This window comes from Podarcis tiliguerta (genome assembly GCF_965153285.1).
Source record: "Podarcis tiliguerta genome assembly, chromosome: 12".
NCBI classification, from domain to species: Eukaryota; Metazoa; Chordata; class Lepidosauria; order Squamata; family Lacertidae; genus Podarcis; species Podarcis tiliguerta.
In genome coordinates, this window is record NC_139545.1 from 45,319,156 (window position 1) to 45,339,002 (window position 19,847).

Below are 19,847 nucleotides of genomic sequence, written 5' to 3' on the forward strand. Positions count from 1 at the left end.
AAGAAAATAAGGAATATTGCAAAAATGTAAATAAGGCTATTAAGATTTTTTTTTTAAAAAAAGGCGATACTAAGTTTGAGGAATGCGTAGACAAAATTTTAAATACGGATGATTGTCAGAGAAGTTGAGGGAAGTCCTAAAACTGAAAATATGTCAATTGGGAATTTGTATCATTGGAGATATTTGTGTAAAACTTAATAAAAAATGATATATATATAAAAGAGATATAGATATATCCAATATATGTAAAAACCGATAGATCTTTACTATCTAACGGAACTATCCCTTTAGAATGAAGAGATGCATCTTTAATTAAAAGGATGTTCCTTCATTATAAAAACTTTTAAAAGAGTTACAACTAATTTCATAAATTTAGTTTGAAAATAGAGACCTATTGAATGTGCTGTGTTATTGCACCCTGGAGAGGCTCAAAGAAAACTTATGAACCTGTCTTCTATATAGCATCTTTGGGTGTGAATCAACTACCATGTAGCACGTAAACATAAGCAAGCTCAGTTGTTACTTGACCCTGGATTCTGCCTGGGATGAGAGCAAGCCTCAAGTGTACATGTTCCAGCCATCACGGGAGGAAATAACTCAACTAGGCAATCTAGTGTTTATTTCCACCAAAGGTCTTCCTGACCCCAAGAGCTAAAGCTTGTTACAAAAGTTTTCAGAGTGCCTACGTACACACTGAGCTGTACACCATCAAGTGATAACAGATGAAGAGAAAGATAAACATGAGGATGTATATCTGAATCATGAGGATGGTGTGTAGGACTTTTCGCTTGTAGACTAACATGACTACTCCCTGTTTAAAGGCAAATTCCTAATTCGTTGATATAGTGGGCTACAGATAAAGAAGCAGACAGCCACGAACAAAATGAAAGAATGTTGTCTGGAGATAAACGATCACTAAAGTTACTGTCAAACTATTCCTTCAGGTGATACCAAATATCGCTAGGCTGCCAATCCATAAAAAAGTGTTTGTCCTGTATACATCTAGTATCTTGATCATGCATACAATACAAATTGTTTCCTCGGTAGCTTCCACTTTACTGGAATCACTGGAGGGAATTTTGATGTTACTAGCTCAAAAAATGCAACAAGCTGTGCTTTTCAAGTAGGAATTTCATCTGATCGGGGCAGGGGGGAGAGAACACTTTTGGAGCACCGACATAATCAGTTGCTTATAATCACTTGTAGCTTCTAAGGAAACCAGCTTTTGAGTCTTTGCTACAAATGTTATTTTCCAGCTTCACATGCTAAATCTCATTTTTAGCCTGCCATTTCTAGAGAACCTTAAAGAGTTACCATAGTTTTTGCTCCACATTTTTTTCCTCCTAGAAAGTAAGGGGAAATGTCTGTGCGTGTTACGGAGCGAATGTTTCCCTCCTCCGTGGCTCGCTTTGAAACAGCAAAGAGCCACTGAGTGGGGAGGAGAGAGAGACAGAGAGCCTGCTTCTTTAAAGGAGCAAAGCAGGAGAGGAGAGGAGCCGCTTACACAAGTGCGGTTGGCTCCTTTAAAGCAAGAGGCTCTCTGTCCCTCTCTCCTCCCCACTCAGCTCGCTAAATAGCACTAGCGGGGGGGGGGGGGGGAGGGAGAGAAGCAGAGCCTGCTTGCTTTAAAGGAGCAAAGCGGGAGAGGAGAGGAGCCTTCTCCCCTTAAACCCCTCTTCTGCATTATTAGCAGCATCCTTCTCCACCCACCCCACGCGTGTTCCTTGTCCCTTGAGTGCTTTTCCTTCCCTCCCCACTTAAAACGTGGTTACAAAGCACAGATCCACATGGATCCTCAGGATTTTTGCACTGGGTCACCCCAAATTCACCATCAGATCACATAGTTTGTCCATGGCTACAGTTTGCACCAAAAAAATCATGCACCCACTGTTGCCTGGGGCTGCAGTGGTGCAAAAACGTGGTTACAAACATGGATCCACATGGATCCTCGGGATTTTTGCATTGGGCTACCCCAAACTCACTGTCAGATCACATGTCTGTGGCCACAGCATGAACCACAAAAATCATACATCCACTGTTTCGTTTAGAATATTTTTTTTTTCTTGTTTTCCTCCTCTAAAAACTACGTGCGTGTTATGGTCAGGTGCGTGTTATAGAGCGAAAAATATAGTAACCTGGGTGGTTTCTGAAGACAGTACACACAGCACACAATCCATTACTCTCACAGTCCCTCTCTTAAGCCGTGTAGAATATCCTAGGCAGAAAGTTTAAAGCACTGACATTAATAGTGTTCACAGCACACAAAGCTAAAGTAGGCAACGCAAGTAGGCAGTTGTAAGAGAGGTGGAGAGCTTTGATAAATTTGAAAGTTAGGCACAAAGATACTTGTTAGCATAAAAATTCATTTCTACTAATGGAAGTATTCACAAAATTATAGAATTGTGGAGTTGGAAGGGACGCTGAGGGTCATCAAGTCCAACCTCCTGCAATGCAGGAATCCTATCAACCTCTTAACATACTAACACCTTTTTTATTGAGTATTCTCAATTATGTTTTACATAGAAATTCCCCTTAGAAGCCACAAAAACTGGAAAACTATGTTTACAATGAAACGGAGCTTTAGAATCCTTGTCACAAGTTCAGGAAAATGCCCTAACCACTGTTGGTTCTTTCAGGTGAAGAGGCTAGGTCTTCAATGGTCTTCTGATTAAAGTCCATGCTCCCCAGAACTTCACCAAAGGTAGACTGGGTCTGAAGAATCAAGGCAAAGAGGACAACTCTCTGTAGGTTCTTAAGGTTCTGTTAAGGAGTCTTCCGGGACCATATGCTGGTCTCAATCAACAACATTGTCTGTAGTGTACTAAATAATGGTTTGATGCCCATGGTTCCCAGCTATCTGACAGCACAAGGGACATTTAATTGACACCAAGGATATGATCCTCCTTCCCAATACTCATGCTGACCCTTGCCAAAGTGTCAAACAGTAAACTGACTCCAGAGGGACCTTCCAAATAAGGGCCAATGCTATGTTTTGACTATCCGAAACTCCACTTTACAGATAACCACTGTACAACTAACTTGTGGGTTGCATGCTCAGCACTGATCAGTGGATGCCTCCCTCACTACAAGCAAAAATCCACATTGGCTAGATGATGCGGCTAACTAAAAAGAAAAAGAAATTATGTATATGGAGATCTGCAGTACTCCTTACTTATGGCTAGACCTGCTAGGAAACTCTAGCACATTTGTGGGATGCTAATAGACTGGTAATAGACGGAAAATTATGAGAGAAAGGGGTTGTTTTTAATGCGTTCACCTCTATTTCTTGGTGTCAAAAGTTGCCATTATGGAATTCAATTTGTCCGAAAGGTAATTACACAGCTAATTACAGTGCTAACAAAGCAGCTTTTTAATTTAAGCAGCACTAAAAACTACAGGTGGGGGGGGGGGGGAGCCTAGCTTTTTCATCTAAAGCAGATGCCTAGAAATGTTGACACCTCTCATTCCTTAAACTATTTATTATTATTCAGTAAGTTTAAATGCCATTCTACAGCAAGGCTGACAGTTTACAGGAACATGCAATTATATATTACATACAAAATAAAAACAATTAACAGGGATATAGGACTCTAGCGCATAACCCAGTTCAGCTAAAAGCTTATTGAAACAAGGTGTCCACCTGTCACTTGAAGGTCATAAAGACAGAGGAGCTGGTGAAACTTCCTGGGAAGGTATGTTGGGCACCACCACCAAGAAGGCTCCTGCATGGCCAGGCACCACAGTTCAGATTGCAGAGAGAATTTATCTGGACAATCTTAAGATGTGGGAGGTGGGGTTATACAAGCTTCCTGCTGATAGGCATGATCTGTGGGACATTAGCATCCAAAATGCACATGAAATGGGTTAACTGCAAGAGCTGTCATACACTCTGTGGCAGTTGGTACAGTTATAGCACTTAGGAGAACAGTCTTAACAGTCAGAGCAACTTAAGAAGCATCCACCTGCACTGTATATTTAATCTGCAACTGCAAGCACACTTTAAAAGAGAGTGTGGTTTTTATGGGAGAGAAAAAGAGAACTAGTTAAAGGGTCAAACAACCCAGGGCTGTCTTCCGCATACTCTCCAAGTGGGAACTAAGCTGTGTAGGGTCAAAAACAGCCCTTTGAATTAAGCCTAAAATCAAAAATGTAATTACTGTAGATCTTTCAGCACCAGTTCTTTAAGGCAGCCTGCACAAAGTAATATTCTTGCTACAACTTGTACAGTGCCTGTATAGAAGACCAGTGGGAGACCCAGGCAAGCTCATCTGAACTCTCTAAAGGAAAAGCAGGACATCAGATTAGTCAATTACTTGTGCTGACCTGTGGCATGCTGAGAGTCAATGGGTGGATCCCACACTTCTAAGGTTTATGCTTCTGAATGTTACATCCTTCATGGACTTTGAAGAACACCACAGGACATGTGATTCTACTGCCTTTACTTCTAGTCTTCCTGCCAACCACCCCATTGTAAGTGAGCCCTGGCAACTCACTTGACATTTAACCTCAATCCTTTGTTGCTACTACTGTGAATAATTATTGCAGGGCTTTTGCATACCATGTGCTCCTTGTTTTGATAGTATCTTCCAGCTGAAATTTGAGCAGTTCCAACACTTTCCTCTTTTTTTATCTGGGGAGGATCATTATGATCTTCAAAAAAAATTTTTTTAATATGCTTCTGACTGCTTGCTACATGGTAACCTGAACCTAAGTCGCAGCACACACTGCAACATTAAGATTGCCACATTATCCCTCGGAAATTGAGCAGACTCATGTAGATCTGTCCCCGTTGCCTCTATCTGAGGGACTGCCAAAATCCAGGATAAGCACTCATCAGCAGATTATGGCAGCTGACCTAGGAAAACACCATTTGACCTTTAAAGGAGTCCAGAGATCCCTACTACCGCACAAGTCTGGGATTGAGTGAGGGGGGCGGGTATATTGAGCAGAATCCTATTATGATGTTTTATATACTGTATTTTGTTTTTTAAACTGCTGTGCAATCATTTTAAATGAAAAGCAGAATATAAATACTTCAAACAAGATCAACTACATATGAGCATCCCTAGTCTCTACTAAACCTTCTGTTAAATTCTTCTGCTATAATACTGGACAGGCCCTAGGCCAGGAATGGAAAACCTATGGACCTCCAGATTTTGTTCATCTGCAACTGCCATCATCCATGACCACAGGCCATGCTGGCTGAAACTATTAAGAGTCACAGTCCAACAACATCTGAAGAGCCACAGATTCCCAAGTTCTGCGCTAGAAGAACAGGGCTGCTCCAACATCCCCCAATGGGGATGGCCGCAGGTTCCTCACACCTGCCCTGGGGTGGCAGGACTTTTCCAGGAGCCTTCAAGGTGCAATGGGGGCTGCTGCTGGAATACCAGCCCATTGTCTAATGGTGCTACCCTTTTCCATAATGCAGCATAGCTACAGTTTTTCAATGCAGCCTCTTGAAGTCTCATTCACTGCAATAAGAAGATGGGTATCTTATCTTAATTCTCCTTGGCACTAACAAAGTTTTAATTGGGGTGGGAGAAAAGAGTTTTGATAAGAGGACATCTCAAAATGATTACTGTTAAAACCTGAAAGTATTTGGTACAAGTTCATCCAGATAAACACTGCAAAGAATTGAACAATGGAGGATAATAACTCTCTCAGCACACCAGGTCTGGAACAAAAATATATATGAAGGACTACACACATGAACTGGATTTTATATTTATAAGACATAACACAGGTGCTGTTTGTAAGGAGAGGGAAACCTGATTTTAAGAAACTGCATTAAAGTAATTTGGTTCGATTTGAAATAATTTGGAAAAATAATAAAAATAATTCTAAAAAAGAAAGTAAGTGTCTTGTACAAGTAGCCCAACGCAACCAGCCTCCCGCTTAAAAACATTAAGAAACTGCTGTCACTTACTCTGTATGGCCCTGAAAGACATTCACAGAATGGATAGAAGGGTCTCTGAAATCCCACAGACGGAAAGTCGTGTCTCGTGAGGAGGTCACCACAAGACGTTGGGTGGGATGTGTGCAACAATGTGTAAGTTCTTGGTCGTGTCCTACAACCACAGATGAAAATATTAAGGCATTGAGAATGCATGACCTTTCAATTCCACAAACACTAGGGAGGAAAAACATCAGACACACAATTCTTTTGCTTTGGCTCCTCATTTCATCTAAAGGAATGCATTTAAGAGCATATAGTTCCAACATTTTACTATTCCTCGGCAATACTGAATACAGTTTACTCTACAAAGATCTGCTAAGCACCAAAACAAAAACAGACAGCCTGACTCCTTGATTAACCATGCAGAGATAAGAAGGGCAAGGAAGCTACTCTGAATAGGGAAATATCACCTGGCCAACAACCCGCTAAACTATCTTGGTGTGCCTTCTTCAAAAGTGCAGGTTCATGTTTGAGGCAGATGCACTAGAAAATTCTGCATCTAAAGTAGTGCCTGACTTGCCCACGTTGTTGAAAAGCTGTGACCAGAAATGTCAGACAAGTTAGTCTGCTCTTTGCATGTTGAGTTCTTTGTGGCTTAGACAAATTGTCGTCAAAGCTGACTTGCAGCAGCTGTTTACATTGACTGAATATAAAATTTAAGGCCTATGCTTAGAGCTGCAAAATCACAGGGCTGCAAGGAGCCACAAATCATCTAGTTCATCCCTCTACTTTAGGTACACACTGCAGTTTTGTTGTTGTTGTTGTTGTTTAGTCATTTAGTCGTGTCCAACTCTTCGTGACCCCATGGACCAGAGCACGCCAGGCACTCCTGTCTTCCACTGCCTCCCACAGTTTGGTCAGACACTGCAGTTTAATCTCCTACTAATCAACACACAACTGCCACATTATAGCTTGCCACTGGCGACAGAGCAGCTGCACACAAGTTATACCACGCCCAGTGCCTACAGATGCAAAATAGTTTAGGAAAAACAATCTAGATGTCACTGGTCTATAGGGTGAAAGTGGCGGAAAAACCCCACCTAGGTAACTTGGTAATATGACCATATGTAGGAAAGAACCTCTTAATTAAAACTGAACCAAATTCCACAAAACTCTTCACTGGGCAGAAACTGGTCCAATAATCATAACCACATTACACGTGTTTCATTTCTTATGTCTAGTTAATTGAAGGCTTTGGTTGCACATCTGATGATAATCCATGATATATTAAGCTTCTGTGGCTAGTACAGCAGGTGGAAAATAGCTATAGGAGAAAGCTACATAAACAGAATGGCCATGTTTTGTGACAAATATCTCATTTAAAAATTTTAACTGATATACATTTTGTATGAATAAAGCAACAATCTGGCCATTTCTGCTTCACATATCTGTTATTAAAGGCAACTAAACTGCCCGATCACAACAGAAAAGCAACCCCTTTGTAAACAGTTAAAGTGCTAGAAATATATTCTACTCCCCCCCTTGGGAGTCTGTTTTCAGATTGCACACTGACCCTTCGGGAGAAGAGAAACATGGAAGTTCAAAGAAGAAACGGGGCAACACAGAGTACAGAGGAATCTCACATTCATAATAAACGATGGGGGTTACTCTTCCTTGCCCGGAAGTTTGAATTTCTAAGTGCCACATTAACAGTGGCAGCCTAGAACCCACAATCAGCCTCTGAAACAAATGGACAAAAATGAAACTTCCACACAAAGAGGTACCTGTCAGAGAGTGCACCAGTTCAGATGTCTCCACATCATACAGGTTTGCTGTTCTATCCCATGAAGCTGTCACAGCTTGCTTCCCTCCAACTAGCCAATCAGCTGCTATGACTACACCTTGGTGGCTTTTTAGGAGAGTTAAAGGAGCCCGGATGGTGGGACAATCACTAGAACCATCTCCATCTCCTTCAGGTTCATCTTTATCAGAGAACTCAACTTCATCTTCTCCAGACATTTGCTGTTAATTTTGAAAATATTTAACATGTATTAAAACTGCCCAAGTTGAATGTGGCTTCCATGATCCTTAATGCGGGATTAATCTATCACAAACACAAGGGTTTCTGCTACTGGGATTCCCACTGTGCAATATAATGCCCAAAGCAGGTAATCTGGGAGAGAGCTAGTGAGTCAGATTCCATGAGGCAAAGGATAGCTGAGCTGTTGAGAGTGTCCCTATTAGCATAGTCTCAACAACAAAAGAGGAGATACTTGAAGAAGACATGGGATATAGGAAGTAAAGTTCAATGCTGAGTGATATTTAAAGGTAAAGGGACCCCTGACCATTAGGTCCAGTCGTGACCGACTCTGGGGTTGCGGCGCTCATCTCGCTTTATTGGCCGAGGGAGCCAGCGTACAGCTGGTCATATGGCCAGCATGACTAAGCCGCTTCTGGCGAACCAGAGCAGCACATGGAAACACCGTTTACCATCCCACCAGAGCGGTACCTATTTATCTACTTGCACTTTGATGTGCTTTTGAACTGCTGGGGATTCGAACTGCCCACCTTCTGATCTGCAAGTCCTAGGCTCTGTGGTTTAACCCACAGCGCCACCCGCGTCCCTCGAGTGATATTTACTCCCAGGTAAATAAATGAAAATATTCTCTCTTTTCAGATTGTAAATTTGTTTGGGGCCTTTTGAGATAAATTTGCACATCAGCAGTAGGGTTTTTTAAAATGTCTTCTGAAACAGGTATGAGGAAGCTGTGGTCCTCCTGGTGTTGTCAATATATTTTCCTTGAAGATCTTATGCAAATCTTGATTAAACAGTGTTTCCATACAGTCATGCCCTGCAGTAGTATAGTGATGGGCATGTCCCCCTGTGTTGCATGAGGAACTGACTGCAAGCAACATAGCTGGTGGATGAACTACAGAGTGGCTGTGAATGCTAAGGGGAGCATTATTAACAGTGCCTGTTAGTAGTGTTAATACTGAGCTTCTAAGGGCAGAGGTAACATACCAACTAGCTTCCACTGAAGCTATCAATAACAGCCACCTGAGCAGAGCTGCAGGGTGAGGCTGAAGGACTTTATGACACAGTCCACCTAGACGATGGTGCGCCAAAAACATGTAGCAGCAATGAAAAATTCAATCAGCAAAATGCTAAGTAGGGAAATAATAATCACCAATTGTTTTAAAGGATGCATATTCTCAAATAGGTTAATATACTATTGCAAAGTTTTAAAATGCAGCATAAAACTTTTCTTCAATATCCTGCATCAAATTGGAGTTAAATCACTTACATTACAGTCTGCGGTAGGCTGAGGTGTGGGTAACTGCACCATGTACCTCCAGATATGAGCTGTCTGATCTCCTGAAGCTGCAGAGAAAGTTGAAAGAATATGGAAATATAGTACATAATTCAGATGTCACGCTCCCGATCCACTAAACTATGGTACAGAGGATTTGGAACAAGTTGTGAGGTAGAGTGCTTCCTGTCCCACCAGTCCCCTTTCCTTTTCTCCCGTCCTTGATGCAAAACCTCTTGGTTTCCTCAAACCATGGTTTACCAAAATGTATGAACAGGCAAATAGTTTGAAGCAATCTCTCCAAACTGAAGTTTCAAACAATGGTTTGTTCCTAGTTTACCAAACTGGCTTGCTCAAACTGTAATTTGCTGGTTTGCACATCCAGGTCAAATGTTGTTTGAGGAACCCAGGTAAGAAGTGAGAGAAGGAAAGCTTGAACTTGTTCTCACTGCTTCAAACCAAAGAGGATCAGTGTTAAGGTCATTGCATTTTTACCATTTTGACTCAAATGCCTAAGTTACTTATGCATAAATAATACTTACTTTTGAACAAATACTGCTGCTGACCACTTAGTTAACGTTCAGCCTAAATTAAATGTTCCATTATTTGGGGACTATACAATGTTCAATTAAGCAAAGAGAATGAAGCCAGCATGGTCAATTTACACACACACACACAAACACACATATACATTTTAACACCTAGTCATACATATAAATAATTTGCACTTATTGAGAGAATTTTTTGGTAAACCACTTAGAGGTTTTATTTACAGTTAAGAGGCTATACAAGTTTTATATAAACAAACAAACAAATAAACATTCACCCCTCCTCAGTATCAGTCTTTATTGCTGCTGCATTCCAATGCAAGTTTTAATGTGTGTGCAAGTTCAAGAAAGCTTCCAACATCCCTTCCCTCCCTCCTTAATGGCATTGTAAACAATTTTATGTCGTCTACGCGGCCAAAACATAATTGCATCACTCCTTGGGAGGTAGGGTACGGGATGACCTGTAAATGCCTATAATACACACAGATTACAGAATTTTAAAAATTCTGCAGCTTCTTCCTTTTTGACCCCAAAGTTAATTACCTTTAAGTCAACAGATAAAAGTGCAAGCACCCCATCTCTCATACACAGGCATATTTAAATAGAGCATGGCCAAAGAAAAGAGAAATAAAACCTTGTTAAGGTGAGTGAGTCAGGACAACAGAATGCTCTGGAGAAGATGCTCAGAGGTAGAGCACACATTTTTATTCCTGGGTTCAATCTCAGGCATCTCTGAGCAGGATGGGAAAATATTCCTGTTTGTAACCCAGAGAGCCAACGATATTCCATGCAGAGTAGACAACGAGTTAGGTGAACTGATGAAGCGGAATGGAGGGGGGATTCAGGAAAGACAGTACATCTTCACATGGCACAAAGCTAAACTGTGGGATTCACTGCAACGAGACATGGTGACAGCCACCAAGTTAGATGCTTTTAAAGGGAATTAGACAAATTTATGGAGGACCAGGCCGTCGATGGCTAATAGTCATGATAGCCTTATGCTACCTACAAAATCACAAGCACTGGAAAGGGCTATTGTCCTCATGCCCTACTTGTGCGTTTCCCAGCACTCTGGGAACAAGCTGCAGGGTCAAATAGGCCTTTAGTGTTATCCAACAAAGCTGCTCTTAGGATGTGAATAGTCCGACTTGGTATTAGGCAGCTTCCTATACAGTACTAACCTGACAGAGGTACAGTGGTACCTCGGGTTAAGTACTTAATTCGTTCCGGAAGTCCGTTCTTAACCTGAAACTGTTCTTAACCTGAAGCACCACTTTAGCTAATGGGGCCTCCTGCTGCTGCCGTGCTGCCGGAGCAAGATTTCTGTTCATATCCTGAAGCAAAGTTCTTAACCTGAAGCACTATTTTCGGGTTAGCAGAGTCTGTAACCCGAAGCGTCTGTAACCTGAAGCGTATGTAACCCGAGGTACCACTGTAATCAGCAAACACACACATGAAGCAAGTGGTAAACGGCCATTCATTCCTAAGGGTATTGTGAATATTATTCTGGGAGCCCAAGATAATTACATACCTGTAAGAGCCACTTGTTCCGTCGGATGAAACTTTATGGAATTTACTGTTTTTAAGAAAAACAACACCACAATTATTATGACCAACCAATCCACAGGAAGTCCACACTGTACATGTAGCTAAACCTAGGGGCAGGGGGCACATCTGGACCTCCACTGTGCTTTAAGATGTGTTCAGTGGTTCAGAAGGGCTGGGATGTACTTTAGTCATTTCAGAACCTAGGAGTTAAAATATAAGCTTGCAGTTTGATCGGTGTCTAGTGTCATTGTGGGGTAAGGAATAATTTAAAGATAGAACTCCGGTGATTCTAGTGATATCCCAGAAGCAAGAGGACTAATGGTGGGGAATGTTCTTGTAGAAAATTCCAGAGCAAAGATTTCCAGCAAGAAGAATGGTGCTTGTCGGATCCAGTAAGAGGTATTCTACAAATTATGCAAACTGAGTTAGCACAATTCCAGATTTTTCTGCTTTACACTGCAAGGGAAGGAGAGGGGAAATGATCCCTCATGCAAAAATGCAACAACAAAAAAAGAACTCCCCATATCCAATTTAGCTAGCACATCAATGGAAATAGACTGAGTGCACTAGCTCACTACAAGCAGTGACCTTTCTACATGGAGCATTCAGAAACCTGACATCTCCCACTTTCATTCTGAAGTGGTACTGTTCAGAATTCTACCATCTCAGTCTGTGTAATGGGTAAAATGAATCTGATCTTTGTGAGAATTTCAATAGAGTTACACAACAACTATCAAGTTTGAAATCTGAAAGCACGTTTAGCAGCCAAACATTTATATTGTTATTTCTTGCTTGCTCCATTGCATTTTATGGAAATGTTCAAACTATAACCACTGTGTTTCAAGTTTTCCCTTTGACTATTAATATGCTTCTCTTTGGTTCAAACCATCTTAAGAAACTAGGTTGAATCCCACGGTGCACGTACGTTCATCAAAGGGACAACCTCACCAATGAAAGAGGAGGAAATGTTCCTCATCCTTCTCCCCAAAAATATCTCCTGGGGGGGGGGGGTTTGAGAAAGCCTACAGAATATGGTGAAAGGTGGCACAAAAGAATGCAATGGGGAAAGGGGAAATTGGCAGAAATTAGTGGAAGCCTCTGCCATACAAAACACTTTTCTGCAAATTGAAGAACTCCTTCAGTTCGCAGAAGGGAACAATTGGATTCAACCCAGTGGCTTTTGCATACTAAAACCATACATCTATACATGCCATTGCTGGAAGAAATTATACATAAAGTTATTTTTCTGACATTCCTGTTTAACAGCAGGGATTTCATCTCACCTGATCCAGCATGCCCACCGTATTTCACAAGGCACTTCCCTGTTTCTATGCTCCAAAGCAAAGCAGTGTGGTCTGTCAGAATTAAAAGTGAAGGAAAATGAAAGGAAAATGCTTTAATTTAGGCAATGGAGGCCCTGCAGAATTATAGTGACAGGTAACAAAGCATACGGCTACCAGTGAGACACGTGCTAGGAAAAGTATGCCCCTGTATGTTGAGCTTGACAACAAAGGAAGTTGGAAGTTGTACGTACAGTTATAAGTCAGAGAAAATGCATTTCGGGGGAGCCCTGTTCCTGTGGCTCTCAGTAGGAAGAAAACTTCTACAGTAAGTGGAGGCAGTTTGTAGTTCAGGCTCGTTCACACACGCATGCCCATTATTTGATTTCTCCTTGCCTCAATACTCACAGCAGAATGCCTATTGGCTGCACAGAAAAACACTGATTTTAATGTGTCCTAACTTCCCTGTGGGGGCGCGGGTGGCGCTGTGGGTAAAAGCCTCAGCGCCTAGGACTTGTCGATCGAAAGGTCAGCGGTTCGAATCCCCGCGGCGGGGTGCGCTCCCATTGCTCGGTCCCAGCGCCTGCCAACCTAGCAGTTCGAAAGCACCCCCGGGTGCAAGTAGATAAATAGGGACCGCTTACTGGCGGGAAGGTAAACGGCGTTTCCGTGTGCTGCACTGGCTCGCCAGATGCGGCTTTGTCACGCTGGCCACGTGACCCGGAAGTGTCTTCGGACAGCGCTGGCCCCCGGCCTCTTGAGTGAGATGGGCGCACAACCCTAGAGTCTGTCAAGACTGGCCCGTACGGACAGGGGTACCTTTACCTTTAACTTCCCTGTGCTGTTCTATCTATGATGGCTTATTCACACATGAAAAGCCCTACTCGGGGTTTCCAATTACACAGAAAGCTTACTCAAGTGCAGCAGGATCCCTGCTGCAGACATACATTCCCCAATGTCTGGGACACTAGAAGACTGCAAGTATGGTAAAGGGGGCATGTGGAAGAGGAAGGGGATGTTTCCCCCCTGCTCATGGGGACCAAGGGGCAGGGGAGAGAAAACAAGTGAGAGAGGCCTGAACCACCACCCAATTTTGCAGTCATCAAGCAATGAGCATGCATGTCTGAAGCAGCCTTAGTGAATTTGGAGGTGCTGGCAAGGAAGTTAGCTGTACTTTCTTGACCATGTGCAGGTCACCAATTTCTCTGAATCATACCCTCCAGCTCTCTTTAATGTCCAGCAGATGGTGCTAGTGTATCTCAGATTCCTCATTTATCCTCTCTTTCAAAGATAAAAAGTTATATTGCCGTTATATGCACATTTACGGCCCCTGGTTCAAATAGCTGCCAGCGTATTTCAAATTCTATGGGATTATTACTAGTCCCAATACAAGAAGTGTCCTTAGCAGGATAATCTTTCAGCAATGGAAGCACAGATAGGTCTTGAAACGGATAACAGAAATTAGGTCATATTTCTAAAGTTTGGTTTTGGGGTCAATAGTGGGTAGGCAAAGAAAAGGAGGTGAAAGACAAACCTGAAAGGGAAAAAATAAAGAAGAGAATGTAACAAGAGAAACCTGACACCTGCATAGCACCTGCATTTAGATGTCCACTACCTCTTCCGAACTGTTCCCTCTTAAAGCCTGAGGTACACTATTTTTGTGACATTTTGCTTAGCCTAATAAAGATACTGTCCCAAGGTATGACTTGAAGTCAGTTGAGACCACCACCTTGCTGAAGCTAAGCAGGTCTGAGTCTGGTTAGTGCCTGGATGGGAGACCTCCTGGGAACGACATTGCATGATGGTGGGATGTCAGAATGTAAAATAAATACAGATTTTTAAAATGGGGCAAAGCAGGTACCTTTACTTTTTGTGTAAATGTTCTCAGTAAAACCACACTGATGAATAGCAAAACAAAAAAGTATAAATGCAACCAAAAAAAACTGAGATCAAAACCATAATGGGGCCATATATAGGATTTGATTAACACAAAAGTCAAATGCTAGTCTGAAAGCATGCCCTGATTTGGAACAGTGTTTCCCAAACTTGGGTCTCCAGCTGTTTTTGGACTACAACTCCCATCATTCCTAGATAGCAGGACCAGTGGTCAGGGATGCTGGGAATTGTAGTCCAAAAACAGCTGGAGGCCCAAGTTTGGGAAACACTGATTTAGAGTAATGAGAGCGGTCTCTTTCAGTCGGGGGGGGGGGGGGACGACCAAATCTAGGGTGGTGGTGAGAGTTTCTCCACATGTGTACAGTTTGGTTGGAGAAGATCTGGTCCCACCGACTAAAGAATCCAATAGGCAACCCTCTGAATCACAAACATGCAGTTTTGCATTTGATATAGGCAGGGCTAAGGGTCTAAATATGGGGCAGGATCTGAAGCCACCCATGGGTCATTAGTTGGCCATGTTTGGTTTAGTACGCTCTTTAAGACACCCTCATAAACAGAAATGGAGACAAAAAATAAAGAGTATTACCAGCAGATGCTGTCCCCAGGACCAATGGCTGAGTTTTCGTGACACTGACATCCCAAATCCCATCTCGATGACCAATATACTCTTTCACCAGCTGGCAAATGGCTCTAGACGTCGTAGTTTTGAAACTAGATACAATCTAAGGAGAGCAAGAGTAGATATGAGACAAGAAGAGATGTACAATTGTTTACTATCCAGCTCACAAATGCAGGACATAAAATACATTTAACTGTAGCACATTTTATGGATGCATAAGCTCTAGGATGTTCTCTCCTAAAAAATAATGGGACCAAATTTGTCCTGTGTCAAATCAGGACACTGTACTGTGCGCGCCAGAGCAGAATTTGGCCCAGTGTAAGCATTTTAGGAGGTCATAATGCAGCAAACTCTCAGATTTTCCTTTCATCTCTCCTGATAAACAGGTCGGTATAATCTGAGGAGCACTTAGCTTTTCTTCCGTCTATGTTTTATATATGCCATACAAGTCTGTTTCTTAAATTCAGCTGGCCAAAAATGGGTAAGGTGCGGGAGAAGGAAAGAGCTGTGTAAAGATCTAAAGCTAAGAGCCATTTGAAATGGCAAAATAAAGAGATAAATCAGCTGGTTTTAACAGTACACTGGAAATAACAATTAACCTGGAAGCACAGCCCAGTTCCTTTTGCATGTTAATGAAACATTCTTTCCAAGAAACAAAACAAAAAGGGAAAATTGACAACACAAGGGAAAACTAGGGGGGGTGGGAAGCAACTAATGTTTAGAGATGAATCCCTTTGCTTGGCTGTTCTGGTTAAATGCCTTTGGGGGGGGGGGAATGGTGAAAAGCTTTTTTGAGTTTCAATTGCTACATTAAAAAACAGTGAAGAGAAAAAAAGGAAATAATAGATCACCACCCCACCCACCCCCAACCTGTGGGCAGAGAATTTTTGGTACTATTTGTATCAAAGAAAGAGCTATGTGCTTAAACGCATAATTATGTGTCTTGATTTTGGTAAATGCTGGGAGTTTAGGTCAAAGGCAGAAGAAGCCACAGGAGACAGAAAGAAAAGTACAGAAATATGTATTGGACCAGAAGCCTAGGGACTTTGTCATACCCTTTTAAAAGGTTCCTAGCATGGCCTGCAGCTCCCCAACCACTTTTCACAGGAGTTGCTGAACCATAATTCAGGGTCAGGAAGCAATGCCCCCAAGATACAAAGGCTGGTCCACCAATGGCTGCTCCTGCATAGCATAGCATCAGACTCTCCTGGAGTTAATTTCAACCCACAGAGCAGGCTTCAAGAAGTGTGGTGTGTGTCAAATGTGCAGGTCTGCTTGTGTTTGCAGCTAAGGGGGAAAGGAATGGGTTAGGGAGAAGACCTGGACAAGGATGTGACTGACAGAATGGGAGGGAGTGGCAGCTGCTTTGACAAGCAAGAGGACTTTGGGAGGTCCTCAGTGACATACGGGGAAGGGAACTTATATGGAGCAGAGTTAGGGGTGAATGGGGTGCTGATGGAGGGGCTGTGGCAGAGGAGATGTGAAGGACAGCACGCTGGGGTTTGATGGCGAGATGTACTTACAGACCCTACTTTTGCACCCATGCTCATTAAAACTAATGATTTTGCAAAAAGTCATAAGGGTGTTCAGTACCCCGGCAGAAGATAAAAGCCTAAAAGAAAATCCCATGGTGCCGATTGAAGTCTCCAATGTGTAAAAAGGTTGGTTTATGTTACAATAATACTTCTAATATTCCCCACCAACAAACTACAACTGCTGCAAAGCAGGGATAGGAAGAAGTGATGACTTGGTTTTCCAAAATAAATAGCAATATCTACTCAAGATGTCAGCTTTTGGGAGGAAACATACCCAGTGCTTTAAACTGGAAAGTATTTCATAGGACTTAGGTTTCCTGATCTCTCACCATCCTGATCTTCCTTCTCTGGGCAGCGCCCTCCTTAAAATGTTGCTCCCAGAACTGGATACAGCCTGAGCAGTGCAGAATTTAGCTGGGAGCAGGAGCAAAATCGACGGGCAAGAGTGGGCACTTGCTTCCAATGGAAAGTAGGGTAGGTAGGCAGGCTGACTGCACTGTCAGACCACTGAGAGAAGTGGAAGCTAAGAAGGGAAGCACCTCACCTGGTGCAGCCTACCTACCTCCTTTTCTCATTCACACACTGTGGACACAACACCTGCACAGCGGCTTCTAGCAACAGTGCAGCAAAGAGCATCATATACACAGCTTCAACTATATGTTGTATAGGCTCCCCCATGAATTGTTTAACCTGCTTGGATGTGTTCATATTATTAGACTGTTTTTTGTGGGGGGTTGTTTGATCTAGTTCTGTTTTATTGGGGGAGTTTATCTGGGATCTTCTATATTTAAAAGAAGCCTCCACTGTTGCGCTAAACCATGGTTTAGCTTAGCATTACATGCAAACTAGGTCAATGTTTTTAGGTGCATTTCTAAGAGCTGTTTTCAGACAGAAAGAAAACATGACAAGCAAGTGTTTCAAAACATGTGAGTTATTCCAGTATACTTGGAAAGTTGGACTCCTTACTGAGGATATAATATATTCAAAGAGGTGAGCTCCCTTCTGAGCATAGGTTTGTTTATTGCTACATGCATGTATTTTCCCCAACAGGAAATTTGCAGTGCAGCCAGTTCTATCCATGTCTAAGCCAGAGTTCAATGGAACCTGCCATCAGGTAAGTGTATATATTATGTATATATGCCTTCTGAACTATTTCAGATTATTAAAACCATTAAGAGAATTAAAATGCATGGTGGGAGCCTACTATATTAAACTTTTTAATTAAAAAAAGTTAAGAACTCCAGGAGCAGTATTAAAATTACAAGTAGTTATATAAAGTATTTGGTAATCAGAGTCTAGTTAAGCCAAAATCCTGGATGCAACATGTACCATCTTGTAAGCAAACCGGGGTGGGGGGGGGGGGTTCAATTATTTCCAATTCTGTTATTACAAATATGGCCCTAGGCTTGTTCAGTGATTAAAAAACAAAAGAAAAAGATGTTCTAACCATATACTAAATTAAATTCAGGGTGGAAAGAAAACAGGAAGGCCTGGAAGAAGACTGCAATGCTATGGGTAGTGAAAGTTTTCCAATTTTTTCCTCTTTATTAATCTTTATAATGATGAAATGAGACCTAGATGGAATCATAATTAAGTGGTTAATGAGCAGAATTGTTTCAAAGCAAGTAGAAGCAATAATTACTATGGATGCATTGAAAAGGAAACAGGTTAATTCTTGCAGAACTAGGTAAAGATTAGTACTTGAACCATAGTGTGGAATTAATCATAAAATTTTCAAGGCAGTATTAAAATGCAGTTGTCAGACTTAATAAATGTCTTCAAACAAAATGGAGTTACGCATGAGAAGTGGAACAGTAGAATTACAGCAACAGGACTCCGATACCTCTCAACTGTTAAATAAGAAGTGGGGAAGAGTCCAACTAGGCTCTTGCGCCGACCTCACCTCACAGAAGGAAATGAATTATGGGAAGATTTCACAAGTTCTTCAAATGTCTGAGGAAACTAAATATTCTAACGCTTTTGAATTCTAAGAAGCAAAAGTACTCAAGCATACATATAACCTCACAGCTTGTTATTTTTTTTTAGGGGGGGACATTTACATTATTTCTTCCTGCCTTTTTGGCTGATTTCAGTTGGGAGAGTCCTCCTGCCCTACTCTACAAAATTCTACAAATCTGTTACGGATATGGAAAGTATGTTAAGTTAGAAAGGCAATTTATTTTCAAATCTGATCCATTAAAATGAAGTACAACCAAAAGAAACAAACAAAAACCTGGTATTGGGATGACTGCAGATCCTCATATAATGAGTAGGGTCTATCTCCAACTGATACTCCTTGTCTGAGGATCCTGCCCTTTGCTTTCCTGCAAACCTACCCTGTTACTCAGCAGCACATGCTACCAGCAGTTGTTCTAACGGCTGCTAGCCTCAGTAAGCGCATGTATTCCCATTTGTTTCCATGTCTGTTATGCATGGCAATCATGTTCCAGGCATAGATGTGCGTTTCCTTCTCCCAGACCACCCAGCGTATTGATTAGCAATCATTTCTTACTACTTATGCTGCTGTATGCCCCACCCAGGTGTCAGTGGAGCAGGACATTATCGCTCCCAAGCACTGCAGAACTGGCCCAAGGCCACAGCAGACATGAGCACCTTCTATGAAGTGCAAGTTAGTCGGTTGCTAGGCGGGCTTCCAGTTTAGTAGCATGGGATGTACTATAGCTGCCTGCCAGTTAGTAATGGGCTTGGTTCTCATGCAGACAGATGGGACAAGAGAGGGAATGGTCGAGCCATCCCGACTATGGCAGAGGTGGCATCTATAGCGGTGGGAGCAAAATAAAATAATGAATCATGTGGAATATTAGGTGAAGAGCAGTTCTAGCTGCAGCTCTTATGGGATCTTCAGTAGCAATCAGCAGTGCTTGGGAAGAAAGGGGGAACCAACTCATCCTAGTCCCACTGCTGCCATAAGCATCTTTGGCTGGCATGCCTTTCCCCTGTTATCCCCATCATGGCAACGAGCCGAGAATGTGATTTAAATCTTCCTGCCCGTCACTGTACTGTGGATTAATATATCCCCCTTTCCACTGCATTATGGGGTCTGTAACTGCCTGCACAGGTATCGGTTGACGCATCTACTTTTTACTTCAGCCCAATCTGCTTTGGACAAGCAGCTCCCAGAGTGTTTGCTTGCAGGGCTATGTGGCCCTTGAGCAGAATAAAATAAAATAAAATCCCCCGCCCCCCCATG

General features: G+C 42.2%; 1 protein-coding gene across 5 annotated transcripts in view; it reads right to left on the reverse strand.

The window, feature by feature from the left end:
• WDR37 (WD repeat domain 37) overlaps window positions 1-19,847 on the reverse strand; it is a 50,643-nt gene that overhangs the window by 13,262 nt on the left and 17,534 nt on the right. For 4 of the 5 annotated variants that reach the window (XM_083406577.1, XM_083406575.1, XM_083406578.1 and 1 more), the window contains 6 exons: window positions 15,069-15,204; window positions 12,590-12,661; window positions 11,290-11,334; window positions 9,205-9,281; window positions 7,684-7,921; window positions 5,930-6,071 (listed from right to left, as the gene is read on the reverse strand). In XM_083406577.1, coding sequence (XP_083262703.1) covers window positions 5,930-6,071; window positions 7,684-7,921; window positions 9,205-9,281; window positions 11,290-11,334; window positions 12,590-12,661; window positions 15,069-15,204 — 710 coding nt within the window. Of the gene's footprint in view, window positions 1-5,929; window positions 6,701-6,824; window positions 7,922-9,204; window positions 9,282-11,289; window positions 11,335-12,589; window positions 12,662-15,068; window positions 15,205-19,847 lie in introns of all 5 variants that reach the window. The other variant, XR_014503674.1, reaches the window with a different exon arrangement.